Genomic DNA, 22,542 nt, shown 5'->3' on the forward strand with positions numbered 1-22,542 from the left:
CACCAACTCAGAAAAAAATAATGGAGAATCTCCAGCATCAGACGTGACCTTGTAGCCCTGCAGCAAGTGCAGGAGGCAGAGAGTTCTTCATGGCAAAACTCAGGCCAGGCTTATCCTGGTTCACAGAATCTGAATGCTGCTTGTAGCTGTCATTAAATCTACTCACAGCCTTGCAGGGTAAATAAAAATCAGTTTTGCTTTGGCTGTATGGGTGCATCCAGGGCATCATCAGCTCTGTCCCCACACCTACCAGTGTGAGAGTGTTTAATATCCAGTTACAACATGAGCACTGCTAACATTTTAGAGGGCTCCAAAACCAGGATCCCGCTCTCCCACCCCCTGTCAGTGGAGAGGACCCACACTGGGGTTTGAGATGTGTCTGAAAACAATATTTACTATTTACTGCCCAAGTGCAGTCTGCCAGCAAGGATCAGAGATCCACCCCCAGGCAGGACCTGCCCCCATCATTCCACAATTCTCACGGGACATTTGGCACTCAGAGTGATGCTGGCTGAGGTGGCCCAGAGCAAACAAGGTGGTTATCACCCAGCTCCAGACCCTGGAGAAGCCTGAATCATCTCCTTTGGGCTGCTAATTCCACATAAGCTTCATCACAACTGGCAAACCTGCAGAATGTATGTTGCCTCTGAATACAAACACTCTTCTGCAGAACACAGGGCATTTTCAGTGGGTAAATATCTGGAATATTTCAGCTCCTTTTACATTTAAACTGCCCCAGTCTGGGGCACACACTGCATGGTGCTGTCCCTGCCACATTCCTGTCCAGAGAGCTGGGGCACCTCTGCTTCTCCTCTTGGAGAGGAGAAAAACCCTCATGGGCTCCCCAAAGCCTGGAGGCAGCTGGGAGCAGGGATTTGGGGCAAAACCTCCCCAGACCCTGGAGCAGGGATTTGGGGCAAACCCTTCCCAAAGCCTGGAGCAGGGATTTGGGGCAAAACCCTTCCCAAAGCCTGGAGCCATCCCCAGGGATTTGGGGCAAACCCTTCCCAAAGCCTGGAGCCATCCCCAAGGATCTGGGGCAAAACCTCCCCGGATCCTGGAGCCATCCCCAGGGACTTGGGGCAAAACTTCACCAGAGCCTGGAACAATCCCCAGGGATTTGGGGCACAGCCTGAAAGCTCCCCACAGCTGGAGCAGGGGTTTGGGGCACAGCCTGGAGCAGGGGTTTGGGCACAGCCTGGAGCAGGGTTTAGGCACAGCCTGGAGCAGGGTTTGGGCACAGCCTGGAGTAGGGGTTTGGGGCACAGCCTGGAGCAGGATTTGGGGCACAGCCTGGAGCAGGATTTGGGGCACAGCCTGGAGCAGGATTTGGGGCACAGCCTGGAGCAGGGTTTGGGGCACAGCCTGGAGCAGGGGTTTGGGCACAGCCTGGAGCAGGGTTTGGGGCACAGCCTGGAGCAGGGTTTGGGCACAGCCTGGAGCAGGGTTTGGGGCACAGCCTGGAGCAGGGTTTGGGCACAGCCTGGAGCAGGGTTTGGGGCACAGCCTGGAGCAGGGTTTGGGGCACAGCCTGGAGCAGGGTTTGGGCACAGCCTGGAGCAGGATTTGGGCACAGCCTGGAGAAGGATTTGGGGCACAGCCTGGAGCAGGATTGGGGCACAGCCTGGAGCAGGATTGGGGCACAGCCTGGAGCAGGGTTTGGGGCACAGCCTGGAGTAGGGGTTTGGGCACAGCCTGGAGCAGGGTTTGGGGCACAGCCTGGAGCAGGGGTTTGGGCACAGCCTGGAGCAGGGTTTGGGGCACAGCCTGGAGTAGGGGTTTGGGCACAGCCTGGAGCAGGGTTTGGGGCACAGCCTGGAGGAGGATTTGGGGCACAGCCTGGAGAAGGATTTGGGGCACAGCCTGGAGAAGGATCTGGGCACAGCCTGGAGCAGGGTTTGGGCACAGCCTGGAGCAGGATTTGGGCACAGCCTGGAGCAGGATTTGGGCACAGCCTGGAGCAGGGGTTTGGGCACAGCCTGGAGCAGGATTTGGGCATAGCCTGGAGCAGGGTTTGGGCACAGCCTGGAGCAGGGGTTTGGGGCACAGCCTGGAGCAGGGTTTGGGCACAGCCTGGAGCAGGGGTTTGGAGCACAGCCTGGAGCAGGGGTTTGGGGCACAGCCTGGAGCAGGGTTCGGGCACAGCCTGGAGCAGGGTTTGGGGCACAGCCTGGAGCAGGGTTTGGGCACAGCCTGGAGCAGGGGTTTGGGGCACAGCCTGGAGCAGGGTTTGGGCACAGCCTGGAGCAGGATTTGGGCACAGCCTGGAGCAGGGTTTGGGCACAGCCTGGAGAAGGATTTGGGCACAGCCTGGAGAAGGATTTGGGGCACAGCCTGGAGAAGGATTTGGGGCACAGCCTGGAGCAGGGTTTGGGGCACAGCCTGGAGCAGGGGTTCGGGGCACACCCCCCTGCCCAGGTAGGAGCAGCCCTGGGGCTGTGTCCTGGCTGTGCTGCGCTCCCTGCTCCAGGAGGAAAACCATCTGGATGCCACAGTTCACAACTGGGGCAGGCATTCCAGGGCAGCCAGGCTCCCACTGACTTTCACTTTGTTTTCTTTCAAGCAGGCCCAGTTGCTGTCAGCTTCCCCACCACTCTCTCCTGCTGTAATTTACATCCCATGCAAGCTGCACTAACATTTTCCACTGGAAGCAGCCAAGGGCTGGCTTTTCCCCTGCAGCATTGGGGGAAAACTGATTCTGAAAACAGTCCTGGATGATTTCTGCTCTGACCATTTTATATTTTCTAATTTAAAGTAAAAACCACACTGCTTTTGGTTTTCAAGCTTTATTTGGGCTGAAACTATTGCTACCAAGCAACAAAGAAGGGTAAAATGGGAAGCTTTTAGAATTTACTTTTATATTTTTCAGATCTCTGTTAAACTTCTGGCATCAGACATAGCTTAAGAGGAAATCAGCAGAACATAAATAATATAGATAACATATATAAAATATTTAATATACTGATGAGGACACAAACCATCCTGACTTAAGAGCTGAGCACACAGCTGTGTCCTCACACATTTAATTTTCTGCTGTGAGGAAAGTTCACTCAGAATTCAGTCAGTTACTTCTGCAGATCAATTCCATTCAGCATCTTACTATTTTTAAAAATAATGCCCCTGAATGTCCCTGTAATTCCTACTTTTCCCTAATACTTTTTGCTTAGGAAATGCTGGCAGCTTTCTGTGACTGGAGTGGGCACAGCAGTATGGCAGATATAAAAAAAAAGAAAGATTTTTTTAAAATTATTTTTACAATCTCAGATTAAAAAAAGAAAAGAAAAGCCACAAGAACATTTTCATGGAGGTTCACATTAGGGTTTAACCATCAAAATGAACCTGTGCTATGCCAGACACCTTCAGAGTAACTGTGAGTCCAAAAAAGTTTCAAATTTCTGAAAAATACTTGAAAGGATTAAAAAAAAAGAGATAGATTTTTAAGCATCAGACAGGGAATTTTAAAAGTTACTGGAAAAAATCAAATTGATGTTTTATGCTGCCTCTAACCATGACTAAACACCAGCTCTGGAGCTCGTCACCAGACTCAGCTGAGAGGCACCACATTTGAAAGATCAGGCTCATGTCCAACCACAGTTTTGTCTTTCTTTTAAGTAGATTAAGTAACTTCCATGATATTTTTAAGATAAATCCCTGGATCCTCTCTCCACCCACCCAATTGAAAACTATTCCAATTAAGCTTTGGAGAATGATACAACAAATCAGATTTAAGTGTTATGGAAACGTGGCAATAGGACTCCAGGGGTACCTTTAAAATTCCTCAGTGAATAAGACAGGGAATGTGAGGTTTTGCAATTCCCAAGTGAAGGTTTATGAGTTCAAATTGCAGTGTTTCCAAGAGGAGAGGGGAGGCAAGGCCTGCAAGATGGAGTAATGTTTAGTAGATTGAATGATACAGTGAAAAAAAATACTCAGATTTGGAACAGATAATTAATTTTCATGTCAACTGAAGAACCCTAAAGAATCCCACAAGATCTTTTAAAAAACGTCCTGAGCGCCAGAAAACTTTGTGTTCTTTTTAACGAAATCAATTGATCTAATAATAGATTGAAAACTGCTCTGCCTTGAAAGATTTTCCACTCCAAACAAATGGCTTATTTGGACAATGCTACAGCATTCAGCCCCATTACAAGCGACTCCCCCACTGCAGAGAGCTGGGGAAGGAGCATTTGTGCATTTACACGAGTCCCACACGAGCACTGATAACCAGATACAACCACAGATAAATAACCACAGCCCTCGTGGTTTCTGCCTCCTGCTTTCCAGGAGGAGGAAACATCAACCAAAACACCCCAGCTAAGGGCAGCCCCCATCCCACTGCTGCCACTGTTCCCTGGCAACTCTGCTTTTTTCCATTTTAAAAAATCAGTCATAGCGGGTTTTGTTGTTTTTTTTTTTTTTTTCCCCCCTTAGGGCAAGTCTAGCCAGTTAATTATTAAATAACTAAATTGCTTAACTAGTTAGGGGAAGGCTGAGCCATCCCAGTGAGCAGAGAGGAGATGCAGCCACAGCTCCCCAAAGAGGGGATGGCACAGGAGGGGATGCAGCCTGAGATGTGTTCCAGCTGGATGATTTCTGGCCTGACCGTTTCATATTTTCTAATTTAAAGTAAAAACCATACTTTGGTTTATTTGGGCTGAAACTATTGCTACCAAGCAGAGCAAAGAAAGGTAAAATGGGAAGCTTTTAGAAATTACTTTTATATTTTTCAGATCCAGAAGGGATGGCACATGAGGGGATGCAGTCTGAGATGTGTTCCAGCTGGATGATTTCTGGCCTGATCATTTCATATTTTCTAATTTAAAGTAAAAACCACACTTCTTTCAGTTTTCAAGGATAATTTGGGCTGAAACTATTGCTACCAAGCAGAGCAAAGAAAGGTAAAATGGGAAGCTTTTAGAAATTACTTTTATATTTTTCAGATCCAGAAGGGATGGCACAGGAGGAATACCCAGCCCTGCTCAGGGGACAGCAGGGTCTGAGGTGCATTCCAGCTGGATGATTTCTGGTCTGACCATTTCATATTTTCTAATTTAAAGTAAAAAACACACTTCTTTTGGTTTTCAAGGTTTAATGGGCTGAAATTATGCTACCAAGCAACAAAGAAGGGTAAAATGGGAAACTTTTAGAAATTATTTTTTATATTTTTCCGACCTCAGTTAAGCTTCTGGTGTGAGAATCCCAGGTATTATATAGGTATAGATATATAATATATATATTATACTATATATATATATATATAATATATACAATATATATATATTTTAAATATATTTTATATATATAATATATATTATATATCTTTTATATATAATATATATTATATAAATATAATATATTAATATATATTATATATTATATACTATGTATTCTATATTATATGCTATATATAATATAGATTATATATATTTTATATATATAAATATAAATATAGATATTTTATATATAAATATAAATATATATTTTTAATATATGAATATAAATATATATATATCTCCTAATTCTGGTATCAGCATCCCAGGGATTCTGCCTGGGAGCTGCAGGGACCCCTGGAAGGTCCTGGCAGGGAAACCTTCCAGGTGTGCAGCTGCAGGCAGGGCCAGCAGAGCTGCCTGGGCTGGAGGTGCTGCACACCCAGGTTCCTCCCCATGGATTGTGTTGGGATTCCTGCTGACACTGGGATAGGAGCTATTCTGGGCAAGGAAGACCTGGCTGTTTACACAAGGATGCCAAACAGCTCCCTGAGGAAGGGCCTAAATGTAAACTCCTCTCTGTGAAATGTGAAAACTAACTGTGAACTTGCACAGCTGCCATCTCCCTGGGCAGCTCAGAGCGCTCTGTCTTCTTATTTAGGCATCCCAAATTCATCTGCAACCTGGATCTCTCTCTCAGCAAGGACTAAATCAGCAGTCAAACACGCAGACATCCAACTAAACTGGACTAAATCAGCCTGGAGCAGAAATGCACAGCCTGCTGCAGAAAGGATCCTGCTTTCCTACAGCCCAGGCACATTCCAGTGCTGTCAGCAGCACAAAAGGTGCTTCTTGCCTTGGCCTGGGCTCAGCAGGACAAAAATGAGCTTTGAGGGTCCCTTCAGCTCAGCACAGAGCAAGGACACAAAGCGCTGTTCATGCAAGGACTCCTGTGCCCAGAGAGGGCTCTGAGCGCCAGGGCTGGTTTATTTAAACTCTGGTGGTTCCTTCCCTCACTGGGTTATTCTCCCCAGGATTAAGGAGACAGCAAAAAGAACAAGCTGCACTCTCTGCTGCCAGTCAATTAAAGTGGATCTGCCCTGACCCATAGTGGAGATTCTATTGAATATTATTCAGATTCCCAGACAATAAATCTTGGAAGTGATGTCTGGCATATTGTTCCAGTCCAACAGCATCTCTCAAACATTTGTAGAGTGCTGTGTTTATACAGCCAGTTTTATTTGGAGCAGTGGTCTCTCTAGATTGATTGAAGGAGCTCAGAAAGCCTTGGCACATGTCTTGCTTTGGTTCCTCTCTAATTAATCAGTATTGAGAACAAATAAGCAAATCACCAGGAAGAAGAAAATGCTAACAGTCATTTTTCAAGTCAACAGAAATTCTCCTTCATACAGATTTTGTAGGAGTGTGCAGACAGCACTTAGAGCCAGGAATTGCACCCCAGCTCCATTTGGTGCAAGAACTGCATTACAGCTACAACAATGGTGATTTTTCTGTCCCTGCTAATCAACTGTTCCCCTTTCTTTTACTGTTTGCAAAGCTTGCTGTCTTTTGAGGAAAAATATTTTTATAGAATATTGCATTACAAGCACACACTTTTCATAGTATGAACTTTTCTGGTAACATGTATACACATATTCTTACTAACACAGTTTTTAGTGCTGGTTCTTGAAACTGGGTGTTCCTGGGGGTTGACTGCAGAAGACACACAGAAAAGTGCTGCCTTCACTGCAATTTCTGCCTTTAACATCTTCTGGGTCAACATTTCCTCAAAGAAATCAGGGATAAATTGATAAATGGCTGAAGTGAAAAATCAGACAAGCAATTTGAGGCTTCACCAATGTATTCTACTAAACAGCCAAGACCATATTGAGATCTAGCTGGAACACTTTCAAGACATCCATTAGCTCTGTAAAAATGGCACAAGCTGATTGATGCCAATTATAATCATAGATAAAGGGATTTGAATACTTTGCAATACTGTATAAAAGTGTTTTTCCTCAAAAGACACCAAACTTTGCAAACTGGAACATGGGTTTCACCTGTCCTGCTGAAGTTTATGCATTACTGAGATTTTATCAGTCTAATTAGAGACTTGATTCTGCATAATGATTATTGTGCTTCCACATGTTTTACCTGAACAGGTTCAGAGCTTCCCAATTGCAGAGCTATAATTCAGGATTTGACCTGAAATGAACCAATCACCATTGAACAAACAGCACAAAAATTGTTCTTTTTGGTTTTGTCACCCTTTCTTTGGGTCATGTTGTTTAGGCACAATTTGCAGGGAAGAAAAGAGAGAAGAACTGTTGGTAAAATGAATGTAAAGTGTTTCACGTGGTGGATAGGACTTGTATGAATTCTATTTACATCCATTAAACCTAAATTCCTCCTGCTGCAGACAGCTGGCGCAGCCACCTCCTCTTTAGGTATATTGAAAAATACCTCAGGTAATCTGCTTAAATATTATAAAGACTATTAAGAGCCTGACCCAATGCCAGTAGCAAACCAAAGTGTCACATTCTATGTATTTGGAGCAGTCTGAATTGTACCACTAAAATACCTTATTTCCTTTGGAGAAGCCACAGACAACCCCAAAAGAGCAGAAGAAACCAAACGCTCAGGCAGCAATTTTTGGTGAGGAGGAACATTGAACATTTATTTTCATCTGAAAAAATCAGATCAGTCACTTTATTCACACATGGAAATAAAACCTCCCCACCACGTTTAATGTCACAAAAATGCTAACTGCTCACGGGGGAAATATCAGATCAATGCTCAAAAACAGCTGGGAAGGACCAGGGGAAACATTGCACAAGCTCTGCAAGCACTTTGTGGAATATTTAGTTGGCACTTTCCTGGAGCATTTGTGAGTATTTTCTGATATTTCTGAAGGCATGCTGGGAAAATGCTATGGGAAAATAGCAGTCAAGTAGCAGAGCCATATGAAAAAAATCAACAACAAATAATTGTGAAAGAAGCTGATTTATCCCTCAGATAAATCACTGCTAGGGCAGAAACTCACTGTGTTTGTGTGTTTCACAAGAAATGCAGCAGCATTTCTTGCTAGGGAAGCACCAGGCTAAGTTGTGTTCTTTCTATATTCAGTTCTCTTCGTTGCTACTCCCACCAAGATGAGAGACACACCAATGTCTCCACACATTTCAAGAAATCTGACAGTCTCACACCTTCCTCCTTCTTGGCTTACCATTAATTGTACCCAGCTTTTGTGAATTTTCAAGAAGGCAGGCACTGTTTTAACAGAAACAGCCTGCTCTGGGTTGTGCAGAACTCAGTGTCACTTCAGCAATTTACATTCACACAAGGTGTAGTTCCCTCTAAATATATTTCTTCTTCCCCATTATTTTAAGGATAATACCCCTCTCCCTTTGCCCTGCCCCCTGTGGAACACTTTCCAACCAAAGAGAAGCAGCTTTCCCAACTCAGCACCTGCCTTCACCTCTCTCTTCTGTTCTATTTCAAAGCTTTCTCTGCAGTTTCATGCCTTTGAAAGTTATGTACACCACACCTCAGCCTGCTCTGCTCTACTTTTATTTTTTATTTTTTCCAGGTCACTTTGCTGTGCAGAACCCTCAGTGCCTGGGAGCACACAGAGCCCCTGCCCCTGTGACAGACTCACCTCCCAAGGGCCACCACAACTGCAAAATGCCACCAGCAGCGCGCAGACACAGATTGAGCATTAACATCCACCAGCCCAGGCCCCACAAGGGTGGATATTCCAGGAAGGAGCCAACCCCTTGAGCAATAGAGCAGCCCTGCCAAGGACAGCCAAGTAGAACCAGATGCGGTGGCTTGGAAAGGCACAGGGTGGGAGCTGCACTGGCTGGCAGTGTGGGACGAGCAGAGAGGGAGGAGACAGGGAAATGAGAGCAGAAATGAAAGGGAGACAAAAGAGGAGCAGCTGGGAGAGCTGAGATGGGCAGTGTTTGGCAAAACACGAAATTATGATCACAGGATTTTTCTGTGCATAAAAACCACCTATGACCTTACATTACTAATTGCAGTTCTACCATTACCATTTGCAGTTTCACCATTACCATTTGCAGTTTTGCCCCTACTATTTGCAGGTTTTGCCCCTATTTGCCATTGCACTTCTTTCTCATTCTCTTTGCCTTCAATAAACTCCTGGCACTTGCTGACATGGGCAGCATGTCTGGAAAACATGAAATTATGATCACAGTATTTTACTGTGCATAAAAACCACCTATGACCTTACCATTACCATTTGCAGTTTCACCATTGCCATTTGCAGTTTCAGTTTCACCGCTACTATTTGAAGTTCTACCACTACCATTTGCAGTTTTGCCCTTGCTTTTGCCACTACTCTCCTTTCTCAATCTCTTTGTCTTCATAAACTCCTGGCACTGCTGAGATGGGCAGTGTGTTTGGCAAAACATGAAATTATGATCACAGTATTTTACTGTGTATAAAAAACCACCTATGACCTTACATTACTAATTGCATTTCTACCATTACTATTTTCAGTTTTACCATTACCAATTGCAGTTCCACCATTACCAATTGCAGCTTTACCACTACTATTTCCAGTTTTACCCTTACTTTTGTCACTGCCTTCCCTTCCCAACCTCTTTGTCTTCCATAAACTCCTGGCACTTGCACGTGTGCAAACTCCACACAGCAGAGGTCAATGCAGTGCTTTTATAAAATAACTGAGGCTAATGCTGAGGGAATGGCAAATGTACAACAAAAACAAATCTCAGCAACTTGAAAGAGCTTTGCATGCCTCCTGCCATAACTCCCAACACCAGCTCAGTACACTAACCTTTGCCTTTAGAATAGCTGTAGTCAGATAAATCATTTAACTCTGCCATCAAGGTTGTTACCTTTGGCTTTTTCCATTACTTTCTATCTTGTTATTCAATGACTTAAATCACTCACTAGAGCCTACTTCATCAAGCTTCAATAATCTATAAAACAACAATTTTTGCCACGGTTTTTTGATGATTTTTCACCAGCCAGCCCAGTTTTCTTTACAAACATTATTGAATTTCTCTTTACATTAAGGGGGGGGGGGGGGGGGGGGGAAGCCCACTATGGATTAAAAAAAAGGAGTTGGAAGGCATGAAGTCATTGCAGAATAAAAATATATGTATTTATGTAATATCTGCCTTTGGAAATAAAGAATTTAATCTTCAGAGATGGGATAAAGGGACAGGCTTTGGAGTTTGAGCTCCTCTCACTGCCAGCACAGAGCACAACAAGCAGAGCCCTACACTGTCACATCTGGGGAGGCACAGGCTGCCCTCCCTGCCCTGAGGATGGGGCAGGAATGGCACCTCCCAGCCCCAAAACGCAGCTGTTTAAATAGCAAAAACACCAGTGAGGTCCCTGCAGCAGTTTGGGGTGTGCTGGAGGATGCTGGGCACAGCCTCAGCTGTCCCTGCCTCCATGGCACAAAGTCCCTTTACAGGAAAAAAGGAGGAGAAAGGAGCTGGAAGATGCCTAGGTCAAGACATCTGAAACACGCACACAAAAAAGGCTAAAAGTGAAATAGTTATGAGAGCTACACAAAATGTTTTTCATTAGAGGGAGATGAATATTCAGGGATGTGCAGCAGCACCCTGTGCAGTTGGGCTGCTCACAGCACAAACATGGATTTAAAAGCTCCTGACCCTTCACATCATCACACAAATAATAAATAAATAAACCAACCCTTAAGGGGAGGCCTTGGGGGTCTCTGAACCCACTCAGCCACCACCCTAAAGAAATTTCTTTCAACTGCAGGATGGAAAAATCTCACTGTAGCCTCTATGAAAGCTGGCTAATGGAAAATGAATGAGGAGCAGGTGTGGGAGCAATCTCCCCATTGTGCCAAAGCCATAGACAAACAGCCAGCCCTGTTATCCTGCAAACAACCCCAAAACAGCCCAAAGCAGCAGGAGCTGGGATGGGATCTGCTCCCAAACACCAACACCGTGCCCTGGCCCCTGCTCTGATCTCTCCTGGTGTTCAGCAGGATTCCCTGCACTTGGGGAGGCAACATCCATCCCCGTTTAATGGCTGAACTTTCATCCTCTTGTTGTGGGCATTCAGAAACAGAATCACAGAATGATTTTGTGCAGGTGCTTTTATTGAAGAGCTCTGGGGTACAAACCCAAATCTGACCCCGACATGGGTTCGGGATGAACATGTTTTCATATTCTATCGTTATATAACTTTCATTTTCATTATTAAACTTATATTGTTCTATGGTATACATAGATTTCATCTGAGCATGGGCTCCTCGTGGTCCCCCTCAAACTTCTAACATAGTTTCTCATTATTCTTCCTATGATTAAACAATATTATATTTAATTACTAAACAATCATCACATCTAACAATTAAATCATTTATCATATACTGCTTATGCAGGTGCAATTTCACATGATCTGGCAAACTCAAAGCCTAACATTTTCAGAGTCTATTTTTAACATTTTTCCAGAGCCCCACTAAGCCTAACTTCTTTCTAATTCCCCGAATTTTATGATTTTAAAATCTTTTACTATCATTGTGGAAAACACAAGTCAGTGACAGAGAAGTCATACCCATGCAATTGCTGTTCAGGCCACTTGCAAGGTTTTATTCCCATCCCAATGAAAATTTTGACAGGGAGAGATAAAACTAGAGCAGTACTGGTTCATTCCAGACCCAGCCACATCAACACAGTCTTTAAAAAAAAAAATTCCTCTCCCAAAACTTTTCCACTTAAAATATAACATCAACTGTATTATTATCATTACTTTGTTAATTATCTGGATGATATTTCCCTTGCATTTTAATGTGGTATCCTGATTAACAAATTATTTCTTCTCCAAAACTGCTTATTTAGTAAAAAAAAAAAAAAAAGTCAAGAGCTATTTTAATAGGACTTTAAGGAAAAAAAATGTACAGAAAATTTACATTTTGCACTTAGAAATTCTAAAAATAAGCCACAGAGAATATTTCCTCATAATTTCCTCACTGTTTCTAATTTGTTACAGTGACAACAAACTTGACATTTCAGGGAGTTCTCAGAAAATTCAGCTTTTATTTTTTCAGTCAGATCTAGCATTTATATTAAAAACTGATTTGCCAAGAGGCTCACATTCTGTCCCTGACAAATGGAGCACAGCCTGCCAATAAAGAAAGATACAACTCTTCTTCCTCTTGGAACTTCTGTCAAAGTGCAGAAGAGATCTTAGAAACACCAAGCAGGCTTTGTAAGTAAATTTATAAAATGTTAATGAGATTCCAGGGCATACTTAATATTGCAAAACCACAGAGGGGGAAAAGGAATAAGAAAATAAAAAAGGAGAAGAAAGGAGCTGGAAGCTGCCTGGATCAAGACATTTGAAACACACAAAAAAAGAATGGCTAAAAGTGAAATGGTTATGAGAGCTGGAAGCTGCCTAGGTCAAGACATTTGAAACACCAAAAAAAAAAAGGGCTAAAAGTGAAATGGTTATGAGAGCTACACAAAATCTTTTTCATTGGAGGGAGAGAGGTCTGGAGATGAATATTTAGGGATGTGCAGCAATGCCCTGTGCAGCAGGAATGTCCTCAGTGCTGGGCTGTTGACAGCACAAACATGGGTTTAAAAGCTCCTGACCCTCCACATCATCACACAAGTAATAAATAAGTAAACCAATAAATTGATAAATAAATAAATAAAGAAATAAACCTTGAGGGGAGGCCTTGGGGATCTCTGAACCCACTCAGCCATGACCCTAAAGAAATTCAGAGATTCCTGAGGACACTGCTCATGCAAAGAGGACCTTCACAAAAGGTCAGGGTTTGGGTTTTTTTAAGAGAAAAAAACCACAAAAGATGCTCATGTTAAAAAATAAAGTACCTTTTGTCTCTGAGGATGTTCAATAGCTGGGATGTCCCTTCTTTCCTGCTTTGAGTGTCTGGGGCTCCAAACACACACAGCTCCCACCGTGATGAAATCAGGGTAATTATTGGTGCATATTAATGAGGAAAACAATGGCCTGACCTGGTGTAACCTCACAGCTTCACAAAGCCCTGTTCCACCTCTCAACCCATGGTTCAGCTCATCCCAACCCCCTTAACTACCAGAAATGAAGAAACAGCTCTGAAATCAGTGCTCACCAAGTACTGGAGCTTCCTTTTTTCCAGACTTTTGTGTTAAAGCAATATAAACTGTACAGAAGGTCCAAGAATTGAAAGGCTGCCTTGAGCCAACACCATTTTCCAAAACAACAGGACTATCAGGAAAAGCAAAAAAAGAAAAAGAAAAAAGCTGCCAAAAGCTCCATTAGGATCAAATTAGAGGTGCTTGAGCCCAGAATCCTCCCTAAGAGCCATCAGCTGGGGATCCCCATCTTGCATAATGGTAGGGAATGTTTGCAGGGATTCTCTCCCAGCTCCTGGCAAGCAGTGATTTAGAAACTTCAGGAGATAGAGATCAGCACAAGAGCTGCATTTACTGCCCCAAAATGCTCCATGGGATGCCTGAACCCACAGGTAGCTCTGCATCACCCTGTAACACTCACCAGGAAAAACCAGCACCCTCCCAACCTTTTATCCTTTTCTATCTTTGGGCTCACCTGACCCAAAAATTCAGAATTTGTCCTAAACAGCCTGGGCTTCCCATAAGGCTTCTGGTTTTGAAGTGACATGTTTTAAAAAGGGATTTTTTTTCTCCGTTTATACAAATGTCAACAGAGCTGTAAATACATAAGCAGGATGACTGCTTACCTAAGGAATGGTGGATGATCCCCAAAGCCTGCTTGTCAAATACACCTCGTGCAAGTACTGAGGGTTGTTTGTTTTGGAAATGGAACAAAAGCATCCTGAGATAAAGCAGCGTTGCTGATGTGGAAAAACCAGAACATTCCACCTCATTCACAGCCATCCTGCCCCTATGAAAAGTGAATCAGTTTCCATCCCTGCACTTGAAAACAGGAATTTTTTTTTTTTTTTTCATGTTTCAACAGAGGAAGGTTGGACTTAAAAAGACTTGAGGGAATGTTATGTGTGAGCAGACAGGGATAAATAGAGCTTCACCTCTTTTTCATGGGGCCAGACTGTCAATTAAGGGCAATCAGATTTGTGAGCTCAGTGCAATCCCAAGCACATCTACTGGTGCCTGAGCAAGTGCCAGCTCTGCAGCATCCACATCCTTGGAAAAGTGGGAAAATGGGAGAGGATGCTCAGCAATTTGTGTTCACTCAGCACTCCCCACCCTCTGAGACGTGGGCTGGCCCCACCATGGCTGAATTCATCCTCAAACCCTGCAGAATGCTCCTCTAAATTACAGCTTGTGTTTCATGGCCCACCCATCAGTCACAGCCTGGATTTGAACATTATCATTACTTACAACGTGCAAGATGTGTTAAAGGGGAGGAGGCCTCTCCAAAATGATGTCAGTTCTCCTGCTCTAAATTGTTTAAATAAGGGAGGAGAAGACAAGAAATTATATAGCGCAAAATGTGGTGTCTACATCAGAATTTGATACCCACTGCATGGGTTTGTAGTGCTGGGGAAAGCCAGAGATGCAGCATTTGTGGCACCAAAACCTTTCTGGGACGTGGAATTTGGAATCCCTGTGTAGTTTCCAGCAGTGGTCAGATCTTAGCTTCATTCTTGTTTTCAAAGCCCAGACTTGCTCAGAGTCTGCTCACCAGAACTGGCTCCAGGATCCAGAGAAGATCATCTCAGGAAAAGCAGAATTCAATTCCTAGCACTTCAGATAAAGATTTGCTGCGTTACAACAATTAAGCCCAGTCTTCAAACGTGGCAAACTCTCCCATATCACAAAGTGGGCTGCTGATAATAAAATGTACAATAAATAACTTTAAGGCTCAGATATTGTAGTGGTGAATAATGTAACTATTCAGGCAAAGAGCAGCAAAAGTCAGCATGGCTGGCTGATCAAATTTCCTAAAGAGCCCCAGAAAGAAGAGCATAATTTTATATTTTTCTCTATCCATATTAATATAGGAATGTGTACTTAGAGCCAAAATTCTTGTGGCTCTTTCCTCTCAACTATTGCTAAATAAAATAGAAACCCTTCTATTTCATTAGCTGTGTGCAGAGAAGAGGAGAGGGAAGCCAGTCACAAAACAGGCTCAGATGCTGCCAGGCCTTCAAGTTTGTCTGAAGACAGCAACATTGCTGAAGTGGCTCTTGAGCAGCCACACAAAAACACGTCTGGAATGTCAGGAAAGGATGCTCAAGTGCTGCCTTTCACTTCTTACTTAGTTGGTTTTTCTGAATCAGAGGGGTTTGGGGAGGATTTTTCACGCAGCTTGGTCTGCTAAGATCCCATTTATCTCTAAGAACGCATTTTTATTTCATATCCACCTTCTGCTTGCACATGTAAAACTCTGAAATGTCACTCAGCTGCCAAGTCAGAGCCTGACCTTTCACAAAATACTGCCTATAAATGTCATATAAACCATGATCATTATCAACCATCTCTACTGGCCTTGATGGCTCCACCACCACACAATGACATTTTATCTGGCCCATGCTCTTCTCTGCACCTTCTATTAATGCAAACTTATATTTCTGCCAGCAGTAAAAATAAAGGATTGAGGCAATTTCACATGAAATTTAATGATAGGAGCTACACAGATAGATAAAGAAACCCGTGTAAGACAAACATAGTACAAGAAAGGTCGTAAAATGTCAAAGACAGAATCTTTCAACTTTATAACTCTCTACAGTGCTTGGCAATGAACAGAATGTTGAGAAGATCTTAGTACTTCAGGTACATTTTAAGATACTGCACCTATTCTAGATAGAGTAAAAATATTTGAAAAATGCCCAGGACCACTGGGAGTGGTCCAGCTCATAAATTAAGTGCACAAGGAAACCATGTTACATTGGACATGTCCTGTTAACCACAGGGGATTTGTCAGAATGACCCAAATGATTGACACAGAGAGGGACTCGACTCTTTCATTACTTCATCATTTCCCCCTTTTTAAAGGCAAGCTGATGCAAAAAATAATTTTTAAAAAATCAGGTTTCCTGCGACAACTTCATAATCCAGTGTAAAATGATGCCAACCTTTATGGACAAAAGGCAGGTGGAGATGAATTGTATTTGATTTTCTTTGGGACTGGAAACTTCACAGCAGCAGGAAAAAAAATCCACAATCTGAGTGAAACCTGCAGCAAACCCCTGGTTTTTGCAGCCCTTTGAGAGCTGGCATTTTTGCCTGTGCTACATCCCGAACTGAGATTTCCTCACCCTTCCTTTGGCAGGGGAGCAAAGCTAAATGGGAGAGCCCTCATGGCTCAGCAGTGCTCCCACCCCAGCACTGCCTCTGAGGGTGGGAGAATTTACTAAATAAAAACGACTTTCCTTAGCTGGGGCAGTGTAATTTCAGCCCTGGAACCCAAACCTCTCGTCACTTACAAACCTCAGGCTTTGAAAAGAACATTAAAGGCTCATGTTGAGAGGCTGCTTTTCAGAATTTTCTTTTTTTTTTTTTTTTTTTAAAGGAGAACAGAAATGTGCCTCCAGTAGGGAGAACTCCATTTGTGCTTTCTCCCATGGATACAGGCAGCAGGGAGAGGGGAACTTCAAATCCCTGTCAGGACTCCAAGCTGTAATCTCAGCGCAAGGCTGCAGTGGCCTTCAAAAGCTTTAATTTATAAATAAAGTATCTATTCCTACATAAATGTCACATTAAAGTGTATCACAAAATTCAGCACAGCATCTGCCCAGCCACGGCTCCAAGTGAAAATGTTATTCCAGTTCTTGCCTATATTTTCCATCCAAATATTTGTGTAGTTTCAAATAGCCCAAGGAACCCGGTCCTGACGTCACCCTGGTGGAAATCAATAAAAGCTCTGCCCTTGCCTTCAGGCAGCGGCCTCGAGCATCCTGGAGCGACAACTTTGAAATCCTAAACCCAAACCTCCACAGCAATGGCTGAAGGAATTAATTTCTTTCTATTTACAACCATCCTGAGCACATGGGGCAGTTTATAAACTGGGGGTTGTGAGGTGATGGTCGCTGATTTGGAGCAGCAACCCCAAACCTGCTGGATTTCCCCATCAGAGAACACAGCACCTACAACAATGAGCACTGAACCCCCTCAGCTGCACTGTGTGCATCCCCCAGAGCAGGGAGAGTGAAGTTTTATTTCATTTAAATGCCCTTGGGAGGAGCAGATGCTGTGGTTGGTGACAGCAATCCCAGGTTTTGAGGCAAACTGCAGAAGAAGAGATTCCTGCTAGGGAGGTGTGAAATGCCAGTGCAGCTGAAGTGTGGGCACCCAGCAGGGCAGGGCTGCATCCCCAGGGATGCAGGAGGAGAAGGGCATTGAGGGAAGGGGAATGGCAGCAGGGACATGTGAGCAGAGACATCCTGAGGAGAAACAGATGGCAAAGACAAGGGAGATGCAAAAGGCAGTGAAGCACAAGAAGAAGTATGAGAATCACCACCACAGTTTAATTAGAATAACCCAAAAGTCAGCAATGTACGTGTATTAATTAAATTTTATCACCCTGCAGTGCACACAACCTTCAGATGGAGTTAACAGAAACCTACATGCACAGTTCTCTATGACATCATCTGCTTTTTTTTTTTTTAAAAAAGGACCAAATCTGTTAAAAATTCCTTAGTTAGGTATATCACCCTAAATACTGATGCATGCTCCCTTCAGCAGGGCAATGTATGCAGCCAAAAGCAACCTCAAGCTTTATGGAACATTAATAATTAGAATGAGCACTACAGATGGAATTCAGATTTGAAAAAGGAAAAACCTTAGCACTAAAAATACTTGCCTGGGACTGAAATGGGAACACAGTTGTGTAACCACGAGTCTCATTACCTTCTAGAGGTCACCAACACACAAAAAATCATCCCAGGCATCCAGAAAGTCATTTCACTGGGACATCACAGACATACACCCAAGGTCACTTGAAGCTGAAGGTTCTTGCTGGCTTCTGCTTTGCCATAAAGCAAAACACATTAAAGGAACAATTGAGCTGCTCTGTGGCTCTGGTGCACGTGAGAATTCTGCATCACTATCCACAATGAACAAAACTGCTCTCTTTTATTGCTTTTTTTTTTTTTTCAGTACTTGAATATCTGCCTTGTAGGAGAAATTGCTTTTGCCTAACGCTGTGTCTGGTGCTTCAGGTGTGGTCTGGCTGGCTTTTTACAGCATATTCAGGAGTGCTTTTCAACCATCCCTGGGCAGGAATGGTATCAAAAGGGGTGACTTTTAATGAGCTACATCCAAATGGCAGCAACGGGGCATTAGCAGCCCGTGCAAACACAGAACAATCTCATCCCTTCTCCATGAGGGTGTGGACAGCACTGTGCTCTGTGAACTGAGGTTCTCGTTCACAGATCCCTTGGGGGGGGGTTCGAATGAAATGACATTTATATAAAATGTATGGCAAGTTTATTTTGGAACAATTTGTATGCAAGGGAAAGGAGGTACATAGCTCTTCTGGGTATTATCTATAGCAATAGAGCAATGTAAAAGTATAAAGAGATCACTGAAGAAAATAATTAGGGAGAAAGAGAAAGAAAGGATAAGAGCAGAGAGTGGAAAGATATCACCACCCATGGATCCAGAAACAAGGTTTGACTGCTGCAGTTTTGATGCCCATTTGTCAAAATGATGGGCTCAGCCTTCAGCCATCAGGGCTAGAGGAAATCCATGGAATATGAAGCTAAGTGGGATAACACACGCTCAGATTCAGGTGCTAGCGCTTCCCCGGGAGAGGGAATTTTCCACTCTCTGTTGAAGCACTGTGGATCATGGGCTGTGCTGTGGATTATGAGTCTGGGGGCACTTTGGGAATCTTTGGTGGTTTATGGCCAGACATGACTGCATAGCTGAGCCTGTTGTGCCTTCTCAGAAGGGATGAACACGCTCAGGTCTGCATGTGAATGTGCCGGTACCTCCCCCGGGAGGGCATCTACACCTGAGCCAGGTGTGCAAGCGAGGACATGGGCATGACAGAAAGCCACACTCCACCTCCACAGGGTCTGTTTCTTACCGGCCCCAAACCTGGTTTGTTGCTAAACAAAGGTTGATTTGTTGTGGCCATCCTCTGGTGGTGCGTGTCCACCCCCCCTGTATCTGGGCTGTTTTTGAGCAGATCAGAGGTTTTGCCACCACACACCCCAAACCTCTTCACCTCCCCTTCGGCTGCGGGGTGCAAACCTGGCCTCAGCAGAGCACCCTGGTGCTTCTGCAAATCATTAACCCTTAGTGTTTCAGTCCTTCACACACTGGCAGATTGTTCTGTTTGCACTTTTTCTCGTCGGTAATGAAAGAATTCCCACCTGAGGGCTGAGCAGTCAGCCCAATTTCTAAGCAGCTCGTCCAGAACCTGACCCGAGGGGGCAGCACCATGAGCGCCCTTTCCAAAAGTCATCGCAGAGCTGTTGGATGGTTTGGGTTGGAAGGAACTTTAAAGACCATCTGGTTCCAAACCTTTTGCCACAATCAGGGACACCTCCAATACACCAGGTACCTCCAGGCTAGCCTGGCCGCCTCTGCCCTGTGCCGATGTGTCCCACACCGCTCCGAGCGATCGCGCCGGCGGCTGAGGCCGGCCGGTCTCACCCTGTCACACCCACCGCGACCCTCCCTGCGCTCATCTCCCCTCCATCCCTCCCTGTCCCCATTCCCCTCCTCTCCTCCCGCTTCCCCTCCCGTGTGCGGCGCTGCCCCGCGGGCCCCGTTCCTGCCCCTCGGGGGAAGGGGCAGCATCTCGGGTCCCTGCCCCGCCGGTTCCGCACACAAAGCCCCCTTGTCCGGCCGGGACCCCCGGGCTGAGGGCGGCTCTGGGGGCGGGGCCGGGGCGGGGCCGGGGCGGGGCCAGGCCCGGGGGCGGGCGCTGCGCGCAGGCGGCGGCGCGGCCGCGGCTCCTCCCGGGCGCTCCGGGACCGCGGGACGGGGCACGGCCGCGGGCCGGCCCGGGGGCTCAGCTGCCTCTGGGGCGGCGGCGGGAGCGGCTCCTTCTTATTTATTCCCCTTCTCCGCCTCTCCCCCCGGCCCGTCCGCGCACTCCGGGTACTTTTTCTGGGCTTTTTTGTTTGGTTTTTTTTCTTTTCTTCGGTTGTTGGCGGCGGAGCGGAAGGAGGATGGGGTTCGAGCTGGATCGCTTCAGCGGGGAGGTGGATCCCGACTTTAAGTGCAACCTGTGCAACAAAGTGCTGGAGGACCCGCTGACCACCCCGTGCGGACACGTCTTCTGCGCGGGCTGCGTGCTGCCCTGGGTGGTGCAGCAGGGCAGCTGCCCCGTCAACTGCCAGCGCATCTCCACCAAGGAGCTCAACCACGTCCTGCCCCTCAAGAGCCTCATCCTCAAGCTGGACATCAAGTGCGACAACCACGCGCGGGGCTGCGAGGCCGTGGTGCCGCTGCAGCACCTGGGCGAGCACGCCGAGACCTGCGACTTCTCGCCGGCCAAGTGCCGCAACCGCGGCTGCCGCCAGGTGCTCAACCTGCGCGATGTGGAGGCGCACATGCGGGAGCGCTGCGAGGCGCGGCCCGCGGGGCTCTGCGAGCAGGGCTGCGGGCTGGTGCTGACCCACGGCGAGCGCCGCGCCGGCGGCCACGGCTGCCTGCGGGCCCTGCGCGCCCACGGAGCCGCGCTGCAGGCGCGGGCGGCCGCGCTGGAGAAGGCGCTCAAGAAGGAGGCGCTGCGCGCCGGCAAGCGGGAGCAGTCGCTGCTGTCGCGGCTGGCGGCGGCGCAGCTGGAGCTGCAGGTGACGGCGCTGCGATACCAGAAGCGCTTCACGCAGTACAGCGCCCGCCTGGACGCGCTGGCCCGCGCCCGCGCAGCATCCCCCGGCAAGGTAAGGATGGGTCCCGCGCTGCCCGGGGTCCCTGGGGATGCGCCGTGTCCCTGGGGATGCTCCTTGTCCCTCGGGATGCGCCGTGTCCCTGGGGATGCTCCTTGTCCCTCGGGATGCGCTGTGTCCCTCGGGATGCGCCGTGTCCCTAGGGATGCGCCGTGTCCCTGGGGATGCTCCTTGTCCCTCGGGATGCGCCGTGTCCCTCGGGATGCGCCGTGTCCCTGGGGATGCTCCTTGTCCCTCGGGATGCGCCCTGTCCCCGGGGATGCGCTTTGTCCCTCGGGATGTGCCTTGTCCCGTGCGAGGTACCCGGAGCGTTCCCTATGCAGGGTTTCTCCTGGAGAGCCCACCCAGCCGCACGTCCTTTCAAATAGCTGAGCTTTGGGGTTTAATATCTGTAACATGCCGCTTTCTATATGTACAGCTTTAAGCGGGGCATCTATAGGCGCATCTTTCTGTTGGTGCGTTTTTAAGGCTGGACCCCATAAGGTAACTCGCACAGGAAAGTAACAAGGTCGCGGTGTTACTGTTTTCTCTTGGTTGTCTTCCCCGAAGAAAACTCTGAAAGTGGAATTTCCAGGGCTGGAAATGGTATTAAAGCAGCAGAAATTGACTCCCAGGAGTCCCACGAAGTGGAATGCATTGGAAGAAGCCACTGTGACCCCAATGCTTTCCAGAGCCTGAGCTCACCTGGCATCCCACAGCAGGGCTTCCTACAAAATGCAGCCTTTGGGATTAACTGTGATGTGACACGGACACCTCAGCAGCTATTTCAGGATCTGCAGCCATCATCTCTGTGACATCCAAATACATCTGCTGTGTACTTGTGATTTTTTTTTTCTCAGTGTCACACAGGGTTCTTTAATTAGGAAGGGAAAAATTAACTTGATTTCAACTCCTCAAAATTAGACCATTTATAAAGTGACCAGAATCAAAAGCCAGAGCTGCAACAATCCCCAAGTTTTAATTGGAATGAGGCTCCCCAGTGAGGGAAGCCCTGGAAGCCAATTATCTTTTAAATGAAGACATTCAGAGTCCTCCCAGTGACCTGGAATGTGCTACCACAGACACAGAAGTATTAAACTGTTCAAAACTGTCAAACATCTGTATTCACACCTCTGCTAATGTTGAGGCTCTAAAAGCTGTGTAAAGGAAATAAAACTTCATGTCAGAGGATCTCTTTTTTTTAACCTTCTTAGGAATCCAGGACAGAACCCATCCTTTTTTCCTAACTCAAACCAGAAAATATTTCAATATAAATGAACTGTTCTTACTTCAGGCAGTACTGGGTGTGAGCTGGTCAAAGTCTTAGTAATAACATTAAAATAAATGGGGGGTTCAGAGTCATACCAAGGTTCAGGACAGTTCTGTCTCCCCCTTTTCCTGCAGCGCTTTGCCATGGAAATGGCAACTGTTCTAACTAAATGAACTGTTCTAACTTCAGGCAATACTGGGTGTGGGCTGGTCAAAATCTATGTAATACCATTAAAATAAAAGGGGGGTTCA

At 46.0% G+C, this 22,542-nt stretch overlaps 1 protein-coding gene across 1 annotated transcript in view; it reads left to right on the forward strand.

Moving 5' to 3' along the window:
- Nucleotides 1-20,088: 20,088 nt before the first annotated feature.
- PDZRN3 (PDZ domain containing ring finger 3) overlaps nucleotides 20,089-22,542 on the forward strand; it is a 131,118-nt gene continuing 128,664 nt past the window's right edge. The window contains exon 1 of the mRNA XM_059480038.1: nucleotides 20,089-21,036. Coding sequence (XP_059336021.1) covers nucleotides 20,320-21,036 — 717 coding nt within the window. The 5' untranslated portion in view covers nucleotides 20,089-20,319. The remainder of the gene's footprint in view (nucleotides 21,037-22,542) is intronic.

This window comes from Ammospiza nelsoni, chromosome 11, assembly GCF_027579445.1.
Source record: "Ammospiza nelsoni isolate bAmmNel1 chromosome 11, bAmmNel1.pri, whole genome shotgun sequence".
NCBI classification, from domain to species: domain Eukaryota; kingdom Metazoa; phylum Chordata; class Aves; order Passeriformes; family Passerellidae; genus Ammospiza; species Ammospiza nelsoni.